The sequence below is a fragment of the Hylaeus volcanicus genome, chromosome 2, assembly GCF_026283585.1.
Source record: "Hylaeus volcanicus isolate JK05 chromosome 2, UHH_iyHylVolc1.0_haploid, whole genome shotgun sequence".
Classification (NCBI taxonomy): domain Eukaryota; kingdom Metazoa; phylum Arthropoda; class Insecta; order Hymenoptera; family Colletidae; genus Hylaeus; species Hylaeus volcanicus.
In genome coordinates, this window is record NC_071977.1 from 30,178,444 (window position 1) to 30,195,742 (window position 17,299).

Consider the following 17,299-nt stretch of genomic DNA (forward strand, 5'->3'; position numbering starts at 1 on the left):
CACATGGTACACTAAAGTTTTGAAATATATATATCCAAAAGAAGTATATATATATATATATACATACTTCTTTTGGATATATATATTTCAAAACTTTAGTGTACCATGTGTCCAACGGACTATATTCTTTCTTTACGGAATTGCCGTTTCTTATGCCATTTCAGGCATTCCATTTTACACAAGATCTCTCAGCCGGCTAGAAATCGTATAGATCGACGTCTACGTTTGAACCAGAGAACGAGTCGCCGAAACGATTTCCTCGTTCGCAAAATCGTGAAAAGGAAGCTCGTCGGGGCACGTATGGCCACGAGAACGAGCATCGAGTAAACAGCATTTCGATAAAGGAGCAAACAAGCGGACGTAATCTCGTCGGGACGCGAAACGTTCTCGCAACGGTGCGGGGGTTCGAGTGCACATCTAGAAGAGGTTGCAACGGGCGGCCGTTCGATCGATAGAGACGACTAATAACCGGTGCAACGTTTTCCCATGGAACTCGACGAGCTCCGAAAGGAACGGAACGGATAAAGGAAAACGTTTCGTCCCGGCTTTGTTCGACCGCGATGGGGAATTCGCGAGTGACAAAAGATTCGACGTCGCGATACGTTGCATTCTCGTGGTCTTGTCGCGACGCGAACGCGCGCGCGCGCGTCGTCGACGGAAATCGGTTCTTTCGTCGAAGCTCCCCGCGCCCCGCGTTCCACTCGACCCGAACGACTCGATAAATTGGCCTCTGATACGATTTGCGTTCTCTGGGACGGGAGAAGAAATTACTCGCGTTGTTTCCCGACGGTCCTCGACGGTACGGGCACGGCCAAAGCCTATTACACCTTCGCGGGGCACGATTCGAACGGATTCGAAGCGAATACTTGTTCTATTTTCACGAGTCTCACTCGTGATGAAAATTTTAGACTAAACTTGAAAATCAAGAATTGGCTCCTGACGAACATTTTCGGCCAAAGTTGCCAATCACGAGTCTGACTCGTGACGAAAATGTTAAGTCAAACTTGAAAATCACGAGTCTGACTCGTGATGAAAATTTCAGGCTCGAGCCAAATTCGAAAATCACGAGTCTGGCTCGCGACGAAAATTGTACACCAAACTTGAAAATCACGAGTCTGGCTTGTAACGAAAATTTTACCTCAAACTTGAAAATCACGAGTCTGGCTCGCGACAAAAATTGTACACCAAACTCGAAAATCACGAGTCTGACTCGTGACGAAAATGTTAAGTCAAACTTGACAATCACGAGAAGCGACTGAGAGTCCCTTTCGCGCGCAAAGGGTTAATTAAGCATACAGATGCAAGCAATCTCCGCGCGAGAGTAATGGTACGTTTAATTTAAGTAAACACGGCGCATACTCTCGCGGGGCCGTACAGTTCCTGCATCGCTCGGGATCGAAATCCACCGATATGTCCTCCAAGGAAATTTCGATTATTGCCGTCGCTATTTGCGAGATTACGCTATCCGGCGATGGGATCTTCGAGCACGTATCAGCGACACGTTTATACGGGAAACGTCGCGCTCTTGTTCGCGGATGTCTTCGTCTGTTAATTTGCTCGATCAACGCCGTCGACTGCCGTCGAGAATATCGCTCGAGCTACGAAGACGTTACCGGGAAAATCGATGAGTTCGTTAGCCGAGCGCTTCCGCGAGTACGTCCCTTTGTTCCTATTTTTGCACGCCGATGCGCGCGTACACGCGTCGTGCAGCCGGGAGGGATAACGATGCACGCATTCATACGTGACGGGTATTCATCGCGAAACGACGCCGGGAAGGCAGGAAAGCCCGTGGGAAAAGGCGCGGAAGCGGCAGGGTGCAGACGCGCGCGCGGAAAATGTGTCGCGAATTGTGACTCGCGGCTCGGATCGATGAACGGCCTCGCTTCCACCAAGCCAACGCGAATCGCGTACGATGTTCCCGGCCTGCCACCCGTACTTAACTATTAACAACTCTTTCGCGTTTATTCGGAAACGGAATATTTACTGGGACATATACAGTCGGCTCCCGTAAGTAATCGTCCCATTAGCATCGAAAGGGTTAACAGTCAAGGGAGACATTTTGACTTCTCTCGGTCCCTCTGAAGGCCGTAGGTCGATTGCCTCGAATGGTGTACGACAACGCAAACCGGATTTAACCGTGACTTATAACCGTACGTTAGATCAGACGAAGATAATCTGCCGTGAAAGGAAACCTTCATGCGAACGGTTTCGAATGGATTCCGAACCATCGATGTTCCTGGCACGCCAAGTTATCGGACGATCGATCCCACTCGATCCCATCGGTATCGGTGGTCAACGCAGTTTACTCGAGAATGGAACAGAGATCGAATAAATCGGTCACGATTTAACACTGACCACCCAATAAACACACTCGAAAGGACAAAGGCAGTTGACTCGTCGTTCGCCAAGTACAAATTTTCTTTCTCACCCTGAGAGTAACTTCGAACAATCTAAAGTTTAGATTCCAAACTAAACCTTGTACTTTTGTCGTATTTTCAAGTATCAGGTTGTCCGAAAAGTTTCTTTCGTTTTATTAATAATTAATACATACACGATATTTTATGTTTTGTGTTACATTACAAAATTGTGCACAATTCATTTCGCTCCGTTACTGTTATAGCATCAATGTCCTAAGAAATTAGATTGTCTATTTATATAAACACTGCAAGAAAATAATTGAATGCAACTCACGAAAGAAACTTTTGGGACAACCTAATATCAGGTGAACCGAAAAATAATGTCGTTTTTGCAATTTTAAATACTTGTTTATCGTTCATCAGCTCATTGATTTTTATCGATCTGGCATTGACAATTTGCACGCTAGATGGCAAAAGGCTATTGATAACGGAAGTGATTACATAATTAATAATTAAAGATAGAAATTTATAAAAAAATTTGTTTGAATTTAATGTAAAAGAAACGACATTACTTTCCCGTCCACCTAATATTTTGTAACACGAAAACCTCTCTAAACGCGCAAGAATAAATATTCTTGGAAATTTCCGCTAGGATTAAATATTATTCAGACCATTAGTTTATGAATTTCATTTAAATTCATTTAATTCATTTAATTCATTTTCTCCGATGCTTGACTTTCATAATTAATTTTTTAGTTCCTCGGTGAAAAGTACTGTCACCCATATATGGGCGATCAACGTGTTAAGAACGAAGGACCGAACAAGAATGTTTCAAGTTTTGGTTTCGAAAACGAAGAATGTTCCGGACGGTTAAAAATAAAATATCAACACGGTGCAGTATTTTAAGCGAGCTGAAAATTCTCGCGGTATAGGTCGCTCGCCTATTTCCGAGTCCGGATCGATGAACGTCGAGTCACATGGGAATCACCATGAATCGCGCGTCCACGTTGCCAGGCTGTCTACAACCGCTGCTCGTATTTTACCATTTACGCGAGCCGGCGCGTCGCCCGTCAGCCCGTCAGTATCCGCGTCCTAGCGATGGCAACGAGATACTCGCGAAAATCTTTCCCGAGAAAACTACCGCAGGAGTCCAAGCGATAAATATAAACGACGATATAGCACGGACGAAACAATTTACGTTTTCTTCGACGTTTCGTAGCAGCTATACCGGATTGGGCGTATTTCCGCCCCCCGTATCGCTGTATCAAACGCAGATATTCGAGGCGGTCGGTAAAGTTGATCTCGTGCCGCGCGTTGTCGCGCTGTATTCAGAGATGCCGCTCCGACGACGCCAGGCGCCCCGACGCCCGACAATTGTCCAGGATCTCGCATTGAAAGCCATTCGTGTGTTCGTCGGATTAACTGGCGCGATCGACGGACCCTGTTTTCCCGGATTTGCAGTGCTCGAAAGCAACGTACACGCTCGAACGTTCCCGATTGTCTAGCGATCTTGGCGCGTTCGAAAATCGAGCGTACCCTCGCGCGTTCGACAGAGTGTTTGACAACGTTGTCGATCCGATGATAAAACTGCGACGAGCACGCGAATATATACGTCGGATCGCTTCCCTCGCTTCTCGACGAGCCAGCTAATTTCGAGCCGTGGATTACATTAGAGATGTTCTCTGTGTGAGCTTGATCGATAATTTCGTTTACGCTTTCCGATTTACATGTAAATGTAAAATGTAACGTTACGTTTCGCTCGGTTTACTGTAGATCGGACGTCATACTACACGCTACAATTAAAGTAACCTGTGCAGGATTTGATAAGACTTTTTCAAGAATTTTTCGGAATTTTTGCGAGGTACGAAATAGTTCGGAGAAATTAAGAAGCATCAACGGCGTTGGTTTGATAATTACCCGTCATTTTCCTTTCTACCAGTCTTACGGCTGCTATTTCAGGGCCGTTCTATTACCAGAGTCGTTATCGTTTATCAATCCGTCCGACGGGTCGTCGATGCATCGATAACCAATCAGCCAGATTCGCGGATATCTATCCGCGAGTAAAAAGACACTAACTAATGAGTTTCGAAGGGAGCTTGATCATTAATACGTCAAAAGTCACGGGCGAACAAACGAGCAGTCGTTTCGCGCGGAACGCGGCCAACTGATATCGATATGCGCGCGCGGACGCGGTGTTCGTATTATAATGCGTCGAGCTTGACAAATTTCCACCGAGATGCACGTGCGGCTGGCAGGCACGGCCATTTCGACATTTTTCGACGATCTACCGGCGATTCGGCTTCGAAAATCAACGCAGATACCTAAGCCTATTCCGTTCGACAGAGTGTTCGTATAAAAGTTTGACTAAATTAACTAATAATAATAGTAATAGTTTCGATATTACCGAATGAATTTTTCATACGTAGGAAAACTAAACAAGGGACGCGGAGATTCGAACCCACGATTTCGTGTTCTCGTTTAACTCTTTATCCTTGAAAATGGGAGGCGCGGATAATACACATATTTGTACGATATTTAGATTATATTTAGATTATATTTAGATTATATTAAATTAAGTTTAAATTATAAGATACAGCATAGATAGTATTAAGGGATTGCTTGTACGAATGTACTTGTGGATGTCCAGAGAATGAGCTTGGCTGCGTTTTTCTTTAACGCAGTCAAGCAGTCGAATGCGAAGCGTGAACGAGGAAACTTCGGTCTGCAAGGTGCGACGGAGTGTTAAATAATTGTGTTTTTTTATTAAGACCTGCAAGGAGCGGTCAAGCGTCGCGTCATATAATATTAATTTTACATCTATATTTTATTAAATATACTTGTATCCTGTTTTTCCTTTATCGCGAGTTGCGTCAGTCATTTTTCCCACCACAAGTTTCAACTTCGTTTAGAAATTTTCGCGATTTTCGGCCTGGCAGATCCAAAGCGTTGGATCCGTCGCGTGACAACCAAATTTTCGAGCGATCGGCAAAGGACGAAGAAAATCTGCGTCGGTAGAGATTGCGGTTAAAAAGTGTACATACAAACGCATTGTAAGGGAACGAAGAGAACGCGGCTCTCCGCGCCGCTCAAGATCCAATTAACTTCGCGTAGCGGAGCGATACCGATCTATGAATTTTCTATTACCGTTTAATGTAGAGCGTGTGTTCAGCAGTTAACGTATCGGGGCGTTCATTGTGCGAGGATACACGGCTCGCTTCTACGCGGGTCCGAAGGCCGGTCAGGCTGCTATTGGAAATCAATTAACCCGCGACCGTGGCGCTTCTCAACCCCCTTTGCGTTCGCCCACCAGCACCTTTCCCGGCGCACGTGTGCCCTATGCACCGACGTTATCGATACAGAACCAACGATCAGCCAGGGGAAGAAAACACCGACACGCGTCGATTAATCCCCGCGGATTTTTATCTCGTGTTACGACTCGAGAAACCTTACCAGGGTCGATTTATACGATCGCCGTGCGACGGTATCCCTGCTTCTTTAACTTTCTTCGGATACCGAACCGTGTTACTCTTTCGCTCGTTTAAGAAAGGAAATGGAAAGGAGAAGGCTGGATTTATGCCTCGTAGTTTCGTCGACTTTCTTCCTCGATAGCGACGAAACACGAGGAGCTTAAAGTGGCCAACTTCAAGGTAACCAGACCTAACCCTGGTCAAATTAATTGCGTCGCGTTTGTATGTACACTTTTTAACCGCAAACTCCTCGACAAGGACGCGATTGATTCTCGATTCTACGATTGATAGCTCGATTGCTCGTCTACATAAACGCCTGTTCCGACCGATGCTCGATTACGGTAGAGTACACGTTCGCGCGAAAGCCACCCTTAAGCTCGTAGTATTGGAAGAAACGACGAGTGCAGCGACCGGTACCCGCGCATTAACGATCGCTTAGAAGAAAGATGCTCGTTTCTTTCTAAGCTTTACGCCTCGGTTCCCTAGCTTGAAAATCGATACGACAAGGTAAAGCGAGCAGCGGTTTATACTTTTTCCTCGTTTCCAAGATTAGGAAACGATAAACTAAGGCACGGATCAATTTACGCTTATCTTTCCAAGATTAGAACGTACGTAAACGACTCGCGAGGGTAAACCGAATCGACGAAGCATCCGCGTGACGCCAAGTTACCGCGAACCACGTGTCCTTCGAGCGAGCAAAATATGCGGCTGAATTATTAAATTACGAAGTTCTTGGCAAGCTTTACGAAGAGAACTCGACTTGAAAATGCAAGTTATACCACGCGTCCACCGACTCGGAGAACACTTTTCTCTTTGTAACTAGGGGCTCAACTTCGCCGCGTTCTCCGCGCCGTCTCCTTTGATCCCATCGTTGTCGCTTCGCTCTCTCTATTAACTTCCAAGCTAATATCGAGCTGAAAATCCGAAGGAACCGAGTCTTCTTTTTCTTCGATTATCTTCGAGATTCAATTGGCGAAAATTCCCGCGACCCCGTTTCCCGTGCAATTAAAGCGAAAGTCGTTTTCCCCTCGCGGGACCGCGATTCGTCGTTTATGGTAATAAGCACCGCGCTCGTCGGACTTTCGTAGCTTTCGTCGAAGTTGGTGGTGGAACGCTCGCGTCCCGGGGTTCGGCAATTTTTCCAACATTCACGGCTACGAAATAATCTGCGACTACGAGTAAAGCCATCGCAACGAACGTTCAACGGAACATCTGTTCCAAGAAAAATAATTGAAAAAACCTTTCCCCAGCAAACTATAACGTAATGTAACCATGCAACGCAGCCCACATTCGAGTAAATTACTGCCGCTGGAAGCGAGAACAAAAGCGAGAAACGAAAGGGACCGAGTTGCTTTCCTGTCTGTTATTTCTAGGGACTTTCGATAAAAAAAAAAAAGTAGCTCTTTCTTTCAAAATATTCTTGTACTAATCTTGTACCTTAATCGTCGCGATGACGTCGAAATTTTGTCTACGCGAAAGAAACATTTTTCTTCCTTTTTTAAAACTAAAATTTGTTTGTAATCAGTTTAATTATATTGGGCTGTCCAGAAAGTTTGTGGCAATTTTTAAGAAAAACTCGAGGGCACATTTGAATTCCGATATGCGGTTATTGAATTACGTAGGTACCATTTTGTTTCACCAACTTTTTTTACCGTTTAGAGCTCGGCGAGATTCGCACTTTTCGGTCGTTTTTCGGTAAGCTCTGCCTCCTCGCTCTCCGTTCAGGACCGTGTCACTTTGCCGGGACCTTGCGAACGTAGTTTTAAGGGGGATTCCAGAGTAACGGCTTTAAAAACAGATGATTTTCATGAATTTCTTCTTGGAAAACCGTTGACTCGAGGAATTTTGTTTATAAAATCAAATCCAGTCCATTTTTTATAATAAATTTCTGTGAAACGAGAAACTCTACTTCGAAAAGAAACATCTGCGAATATTCATGACTCGATGTACACAAAGTGTGTAAACAAAGAGTGTAAACAAAGAGTTAATAATTCCCGAATAATCTTTCTTGGGATATAAAGAGACATCCATGAAATGGAGAACAAAAAAATGTTTCCCGCCATTTTCTGTATTATTTATCGAGTATGCATAATCAGTCATCGGTGGATCAGGTTTAACAGGGATACCACTTAAAATCGTGTCGACACAACAGTGCCCCCCGGGTGACGCGTAAAGCTATTAAAAATATGTTCGCGATGTACCGGTGACGGTGGTACGGTCCTGATCCAGCTCGTTGGCTGCTCGCGGGCTGGGCGGGGTTTACCGAAAAACGGCCAAAAAGTGCAGATCTTACCGTGCTCTGCTTTAAGGGCTGCATACACGTTATTTATTTTCAACAATTCCGATATATTCAGACCTACCAAAAATCGACATGGACTTTCCAGGCAACCCGATATCGATAATCGAATGAAATCCAACTTTAAATTAAACGAAAACGAAAAGAATGGAAAAGTAACTTTTTGCCGAAAGACTCCCGAACGGAATAATAGTGGGTGGCCGGAAGCGACAAACGATCAAGCAAAAGGGCACGGTCTAGTATCGCGGCGAGATGGTATCGATTCGGTCGTCTTTCACGTGAAACTCACGGATGCTGGCGATGATCGGAATATCTGGCGTGTCGTTCCTCTGAGAAGCCATAGATGCCGGCTACCGCGGCCATACCTCAATCTCCACGAGCAACAGAGAACTCGATGATGGCCATTCCAGGTTCATAATACCTCGTCGAAGTTACGAGACAAGCGTGCTGGTTCCGCGTCCGTCGTCATCTCGCGTCTTCGTGAAGCGTGGCCGTCTCTATTTTCAGTCGAGCTTCCCGATCGACCGTCTGCCCGTTTCGTTCTCAGCCGCGCGAACCGAGCGTACCGCTCCATAAGCGGCCTTGTCCCTCTTTTTAAAATAACCCTAGAGACCAGCACCGACCAAGGTCGAGCATCCCCTTCGCAGCTCCGTTAGCCGTCGCGACGAATCCACCTGGACGGATTCCTCACTCACGATCGCGATCCGGTATTGTTCCTTTCGCCGCGACTTCCGTTTACTCGGATCGTCCGAAGCGATACGCGTCAACCGATCGATATTCTCTCCGATCGGACCGTGTCGAGTACGGGAGGACTTTTGCCTAACCATCGACCGTCCGTGCCCACCGTAAACGAAACTCTCTTCAGACTCGACCCGCTATCTCTGTACAAGAGAACTCATTTATAAATTGTACGGGGCCGCGATCGAAAAGAATTCCGACAAAGCTTTTAACGCGACGATCGACGCTGGGAACTTTTCCCTTTGGTGGAAGGATTGCCAACTTTCCGAAGGGATGCATTTTTTAACGAACTAAGGAGACCCGTTTGAGAAGAAAATTCCCACTCGTTTAGCGTTCCCCGGTTTCGTAACGACCCTCTTTTTGCATCTCGGATTCGCGTCGCTTCGCATTCTCTTTGCGCGAGCTGTCCTCCCGGAGACAGGACACCGAATTATCTCTTCTGTTTCCCGAAGTGCTTCGTTTACGCACGCGTCGTTTACCTCGAGCGAGTGTCTCGGATGCGTCGAAGATCGCCAACAACCGCAACGATCAAAATTCAACTCGAACGAGAATTTGTTTCACCCTGCAAATATACGTACTGCGCGCATTTCGCACTTTCTCGCGCATTCGAATCTCCTATGGATCCATAAAAATCCGCAGTCTAGCGACGACAACGACATTCCCGCGATAGACGAATTCGTTTAATTCGCGCAGCGAATTACTGGCACGCGACCCGGGCGCCAGCGGAAATTCGAGATTAACGAGAATCGACGCGACTATATCGCGACTCGTCGGCCGTCTTTGTCCGCGAGTTCCGGCGCGGAATCGCGCGACGATTTTCACTCGCGAAAACCCGGCCGAATCGATTCACCCGCCGGCAGAAACGAATTCGCGAAATTCACTCGACGTTCGAGCGAACGGTTCGACGCGTCGCGTCCCTATAGCCGTGAATACCGAGCGAATCGCGATACGCGAGGGACGCGGCCCTCTTTGTTCGCGCGTTTTAGATACGCGACGGTCGTTCGATGGAAACGTTGCACCGTCGCCTATCGCGATCGATCGTCGTTCGGTTCGATAGAGCCGCCCGTTTTCTATTTCGCGGCAACATTTCCGCTCGTGCCAAATTTCCGACGTAACCGCGTACCGTTCTTTGGGTTATCTGTCAACGTCGTTTCTTCTTTTTATTTTTAACTGGCATGTTCGGGGTGTTTCGGACGATTGCGGTCTTGCATTCTACACCCGTATCCCGCGTCGAACAATCGACGAATTTTCCGCGGAACGGAACGCGAGGACTTTTCGTTCGATCTAATACTTCGACATGTTGACCGCTAGAGTTGCTTCCTTTCGATACGTCCGAAACTTATTCTTATTGGACTTAACCCTTTCGACCCGGCTGTTTTCTATTCAAATTCCGTTTATTTCTGTAGTAATTATTTCTTCTATTCTTCTATTAGAGCTTTTCTTAAAAGTACGTTACGTGGAAATTTGATGTTTTCTAATTCGTACGAAGCAATAAAGTAATGTGTTTACGTTACAAATACTTATTGCTTGTATTTTTGTATCCACTTTTCGCGTTATTTTTTTTGTTTGTTTGTTAGTTTCACGAATTATACTAACTAGTAAATGTTGTTTGGACAACATGTTGTTATATCCATCTTAGAGATTTTCGAGAATATGTAAAATATCATTGATTACAAAAAAAAAGAAATTAAGGAAGCTACAATTTCACAGAAAAGTTTTTTGGGAAATTGATCGGTGTACATTCTACACCCACTGTACATGACACGGCGATCAACGCGTTGACGCGAGTGTTTCGCAAAATTGTAGATTAATTTACAGCAAATTTAGAGTAATTCGACACACGTTTCTTATCGGACGCAACGTACGCGGCGAAGCTAACACTATGGCCGCTCTCGAGAACCTCGAGGACCCCCGTTCGATTTCTCTTTCGCTCTTCCCTCGAAGCGCAGTTCGAACGTGACTGATCGCGCGGATCGTTGAAAAAATATCAGTCTCGTCGTTTCCTCAAAAAAAATCACTCGACCGCCATGGCCTAATTACCGTCACCGAGAACGTAATCAATGATCCAGAAATTTTGTTCGAGCAGGTATCCTAGGTAGGCAGGTAGGAACGCGTGCGAAATCCCAGCGAAATGGAATCGTTGGTTACGATTACCGAGCGACGGGTATCGACGATTAACGAATAATCGAACGCGATTACCACCGAAAGATTACAAATGACCGATCGATGGTTCCACGTACAAGTGTAGTTCACAGCGTTAGCGATTAATCTGCCAATTACGAGGGATTATTACAAAAGTAATCACTGCCCGGTCCCCTGGCACGTTGCCGTAGAAGCGCGATGCGGTAAGTACCGAGCGGACGTTTACGCCGCGCGCGTAGATTTAATTGATCCACCGAAATTCACGGGTATTTACGTCTCTGCGGTGTCGTATCGTAATTGTTCGCGGCGTTGGACGCGCTCCGCTGCAGGGATAAAGGGATAAAAAGGGGTCCGCGAGACCGGCGTTCGGGACGGGAAAAAGTGTTGCAAGGAAAAAAACGGTAACGCGAGTCGATATTTATGCCTGTACCGTTTCAGGTTGTCGAGATACGGCGATCGATAGGTCGCCGTCGCGACGCTTGGCAATTTTTCCACTTTTGTCGCGTACGTAACTTCTAACGGACGCGTTTCGCTCGCGTAAATTATCCTTCGCGAACCGTTGTTCGCGTGAATGTTATTCGAGTCGAGATATCACGGTCGTGGACCTGCGAAGGCGAATGGCTCGATACGATACCGATTCCGCGTCTCGGTTGGCCTAAACTCGAGTCACTTTCGCGAAAGTCACCATTCCTGTCGTCGAAAAACTTTCGTCGCACTTTAAACGCGAGCACTGTCTCACCATTTTCCAAAGGACACTTCGCGAGTCGGATACCGATCGCCGAGTCTACGGCGCGCCGTGTCCGCGATCGAACCGCGACAGCGATCCGCTCACCGCGCGGATCCACCCCGATGGATTCGGTATCATCGTACGAATGTCACTGCTCGGTTTTCGCGGTCGGACTGGAGAGACGCCGCGAACGCGGTCGACGCGGAACGTCTATTGTTGACAGCTCGAAAGGTGACTGCGGCATGCCGAGTTCTTCGACGCGACGTTCCACGCGCGCCACGTGCTCCCGTCGATTGGCTCCGCCTACCAGCTATTCCGTCACCGAACAAGAACATTGTAAATCTATAATCAACCTAGAGAACGCCCAACTTTATACGCGTGAAACTTACCCGGCGATTCGAATTGGAAATGCAGCGAACCCTCTTCGCTCGTAACCTATTAACCCTACTCTTTCGCCCCCTTCCCGCCCCCCCGCAATTTACATTTCCCGACAATTTGATCGAATACACGAAGAGTTCAACCGCTCCGTCCGAAAGACCGACCGCGATTTACGATAGCAAACGTAATTTTACGTTGCGCTGTAATCGGTCCCGTAACGTTTTGCGTTCAATTATTTTTTAGTTCGATTCGTATCAACGTTACATACGTCACGCTCGTCTCTCTCGTCGTTCCAAATGTTACACGAAACGAGAAAACCGTCCTCCCGTGAAGGCGTTTTGAAGAAAGTCAATTTCGAAGACTCGCTTCATCGTCGACGTTTTGTACTAAAAATATGACGCCACAATTTTTGTTTATACTTCGATATGTGCCGAATAAACCCTGTACCAAGAAGTCCTATTCTTTTGGCGATACTCTCGAAATTAATTATCAAAGTTAGGCCTTTTTTTCAGCCTCTAGTGTTACCACTTAACGCGTTTACTGCCAGACTGATACTCTTGAAAATTTCTATCGTGATTAAGTTTTCTTTCTAGACTATCGGAAGCTACGTAATCGAACATTTGTTGCGGTATTTATTTTTATATACTTATACATTTTTATATTTCGTTGAAGTTTGAGAATTTCATTCAAATTTGTTTTTCTTATTACCGAACGTGCAAAATTAATTCTGTTCGTTCTTCGGTGAAAACCACTGTCACCCATATGTGGGCGACATGGCGATCAACGTGTTAACGGAAAGATCGAGTCATTCTTACTCCTTTTCGAAGTACCCAATTTCTTACCTTTTTTTTTCATTAGTTCACGAAGTATCAAGGAATAAGGTACCAAACAACAGTGAATTTTAAATACAAGTCTTTAACCGTTTGACTGCCAAGCGATTCTTGCGAGAACGCACGAAAACTGCGGGACATATTTTGACTCGATGTTGTCAAAGACACGCTGAAACTCGCGCCGCAAAAGCGCCGCGTCGCGGTTTTCGAGACAAACGAACGCAGGTTTTGCGCTTTTGTACCGCGTCGCAGTGAAACGGTTAACAATGCGTAAAGAAGTAACAAAAGGTAATTGCAAGGAGAAAAATGTACTCGATCCTTCCATTCTAGGGTTAATGGTTCGCTAGCGATACAATCCGCGAGGACGGTTGACCGTTTTCCTCGAAAGTCGATCCAACGAATTCCCCTTTGCCCGTTCCTCCCTTTTCCCGATTACTACGCAAAACCCTGACGGTACGGAAAATTCCAGAACGCACGATGAGACAGCGCGTCGCCGCACGCAACTTTCACACAACGACACCATTCTCTAACACGTTCCTAAAACTTTCTCGTGTTATTTCTTCAAGGGAAAAGCCTTCTCGATAGTCGCGAGTGCAAGTCATACTCGGTTGTAAGCGAGGGACGAACTTGGGGCAATTCTTTCCCGCTGCAAGACCTCGATTAGCCTCCGTAATCGTGCGCGACACGCTAAAAAAGCTACACGTGAGGCGTAACGAATGCCGGACGGTAATTGCCGCCACGGTTTGTCGCGCCCGTCCGAGTAATCGCGTCGTCGGCGAACTACGCGCGCTCGATACTCTCGATAATGCAAATGTCACGATGTCGATCGTCGTACCTCCGTTTTTCATTTAATTTTAATTCGTTTTCGGGACTTTTTTATTCGCGATCCTTTGTAGTCGCGACACTCGGTAACACGGTGGCAAATTATACGCGTACGTTTACGAGCGCGACGAGGCTCGTATGTGGAGGACGGTAAACGTTCCAAGTGCTAACGATAAACTTAAATTCGAATGGAAGCGAATAGGGGCGACGTTAAAATTGTATTACGCCGTATTTCCTATTCGCGCCGTGGCTATATCAGCCATATCGTCGATAAAGAGCGCAATAATGGATAATCGTTTGCCAGTACCACTGGTTTTGGCACGATCGCGCTACGTAAACTCCGCGGATGAGACGTACGTCGAGAGCGGCGCTATTATCCCGCGAGCAGTAAATTTCGCGAGCGATCCGAGAAAGTTGCGATCGCGGGATTTTATCTTCTCCTCGGACGGTCGTAAATACGACCTGGCGAAAATCTTGGCGTAAGTACGAAACGCGAATGGACATGATTCGGTCGGGCATCGTCGCTCGTCCGCGTTTCGAAAATTTACGATCGGTTCGTCCTTCTCGTTCGTTACACGAAAATCGTTACCGCGGAATATGTTTCCAACGTTCGAATGAAAAAACGATCGCGAAGTCGCCATTCATAGACGCGAACCTACAAAACAAGTCGTGCTAATAAATTTCGCGGTTTAACGCCCACGCGAAATGGAAGGTAAAGGGTGCACGCGTCGCCGAGCCTATTGTCGCGCGCGCGCGTGCGTTCGCTCGCATTAATTAACGCGTGCGTTTCGGTTGCGCTCGATCGAGAGATGTAATTATTTTTTGGCTCGTTGCTCGCTCCATTTTGTTCCCAGCGGCGAAATCTAATTTACAACGACGCTTCTTCTCGAATTCGGACTCGAATCGAGCTCGGATCGGAGCGGTGTAACAGGCGAACCGAACGGAATCGAAGATAACCCGTCGTTCGTTTGTACTCGAACGCCATTGTAGCGTCGAGCGTTCAGGGACCAGTGATGGGCAAAATCCTAGACTTCGAATGAATCTGAAGTTTGCCGATGTGTTTGTCTCGTTTCCTTTTTTCAACATTTTCCAGAGAAAGAAACGAAACAAACACATCGGCAAACTTCAGATCTATTCGAAGCCTAGGGTTTTGCCCGTCTCTGTCAGGGACACGAGCTGCACGTCTCGAGTTATTTGCGACTTAGAAAGTCCTCGCGGATAATCTATGTGGTCGCACGTCCTCCGATTCGCCGCGGTGAGATCGGATTAATGCGCCACCGCGTATCTCGGTTGCGGCCAAATTGAAGATGCAATTAACTTTTCATCCCAGTAATCGCCGCGGATCCTAACGATGCGTATCGACTCCTCGAGGACGAGATCCTTTTTCAACAAATGGGGAAGGAGGTGGATGGACCGTCGCAAATTAATGCAGCGTCGCGAACTTGTACGCGAAACTAAACTGGACACCGAAATCGAGGTACTCCCTTTGTTGCAAGTACGCAACCGATAAACTAAGGGTCGAAACTAGAGGCGAGCACTCGAGCTAGCATTCGGGCTCGATATGAGGCGACGCGAATTCTAAAGTTTAGTGGGAAATCGTAAGTGGGTAGTTTTTAACCCTTTGCACTCTACGCCGTCTCGTTGGAAAATGTGCGAACAGGAATCGCATTCATTAAACAGTCTAACTCTGGAAACGTGTCTTTTTCGGTGTTACTAGACTCGATTATAAATTCTTATAGGTTCCTTGAAGCGTTGAGACCACTGCGAACATAAAGGATCTCTCAAAAGAGACTTCAGAATGTTGTTTCTTAATATACTCAATATATTCTATGACGTTTTATACATATTGTATAATGTATATTGTAATAGAAATTGAAAGTGAATACTTTATTATTAAAAACAAAATCCTGCAGGCCCTTTTAGGAGACTCTTTGCTTCGTGCTCTTTATAATTCATAAATCTCTGTACATAAGCCATTGTTCGGTTTGCTTTCTCGCACTATTTCGATAAGAAAACTTCGAGGAAACGTGGTTTTTTTAAAAATTTGCCCTAGCATAAATTTATTCTACATACTCGCATACTACGTACTACATACGATAGGGAACATCCGAGTGCAGAGGGTTAAAAGATCGACGATACATTTTCGACGACAGAAGAAAAGTTGGCGTCCTGCGACAGCTGTTAGCGTCGAAAGCGGCTCTGCGGTACGAGAGCCCCTCTCCGAGTCTTCATCCGTCCTTTAATAACAGTTACCTCCGCGAACGCGACACGAATATTTGAGTAGGCGCGCGTGAATATTTCAAAGGACCCGAAGGAATCGTTGGCAGTCGTCCCGGATCGATGCGGGCCGACGTTTAATTGAATCGAAAAATGGAAAAAGGATCGCGAGGGTTTACCGTCGAGACGCTTTTTTATCGGTCGGTGCTGGACGTCGCCACGAATTATTTCCACTGCGAGTCCCGTTCGGGATGTCTCGATGGATACAGAATAGGCGATTCTACGATCTCCGAAATTTCGTTACTTCCATCGTTCCTGACTCGAATGTCAAATCCGTCGCACTCGATCGGATTACGTCGAACTCGTAATCTCGAACGACACAGAAATATTCCACTGGTTCCCGAAAGCCACGTCACACGCGCTTTCGCGCACGGAATATTCACGGTCGCGACGAAAACGCGCAAAGAACGATCCGCCGGGCCGGATGCTCTCGACGGATTGCGAGACGGCGAAGCCGATGGTCTCCTCCGGACGCGGATGGTGACCGTGCGCCGCGTACGTGATTGGCGTTCACTGGTGTCGTCCGCTGCTGCGGATATATCATTCTGCAACGAGGTCCGCCCCCAAACTGAGGCACCATCCTCGATTCTCGTTGCACGTCCCGCTACACGGCCGCACCGTTAACGATTGTTCCTTCGAGGAGCTGATTTCGCCGAGAATGGGGCGCGAATGTTACTCCCACGTTACTAGATTCAACGCCAGCACTACCGATCGACTCTTGTTCCCTTTTCGTTCATCGCGTCCCACAGCGCCAATTAGGTAATTAGTTGCGGAAACCGCTGTTGGAAACGATTGCCACTTCGAGCCCTCGGGGCGGTTTTTCTTGAAGCAGTAAAAGAAGCAGGGTTCCTAGCAGGGATCGAGAGCGACGAAATCAGTACCAGTAAATAAGGCAGCCAGTACGGGTCGTTTAGTTTCGAATGTCCTCCTTCGCATTTTATATCGTAACAATTATGAACGTTGCGAAATTTATTCTGGTCCGCTAATACGCTGCGCAATATACCGCGTAGTGTAAGGTAAGAATGAATACGGTAAAGTCTCCTTAAATCCTCGAGCTCGGGACCGAACTTGTACGTTTATCGTAGATTTCGTATTGTTGTCGGTTCGGTAACAATCTAGAGATGCGGCAGCGTCTCGACGCCAAGTACGTGAAAAATTATCCGTCACCGCGTATATTTAATTTACGCGCTGTAAATGCGACGCGACGCTATCGCGCGTTTTTTTTTGTTTACGACACTCGTGCTCCCACGGTCTCTGTTTATTTT

General features: G+C 46.6%; 1 protein-coding gene across 13 annotated transcripts in view; it reads right to left on the reverse strand.

Annotated features, from left to right (window-relative positions):
• The window catches only part of LOC128872117 (potassium voltage-gated channel protein Shaker), a 198,828-nt gene that overhangs the window by 66,856 nt on the left and 114,673 nt on the right, over positions 1 to 17,299 (reverse strand). The window contains exon 1 of one of the 13 annotated variants that reach the window (XM_054114485.1): positions 8,410 to 10,579. The exons of the other annotated variants lie outside the window; for them this stretch is intronic. Within the exon in view, the coding sequence (XP_053970460.1) occupies positions 8,410 to 8,483 (74 nt within the window). The 5' untranslated portion in view covers positions 8,484 to 10,579. Of the gene's footprint in view, positions 1 to 8,409; positions 10,580 to 17,299 lie in introns of those variants that run through there. 13 annotated transcript variants of the gene reach the window in all.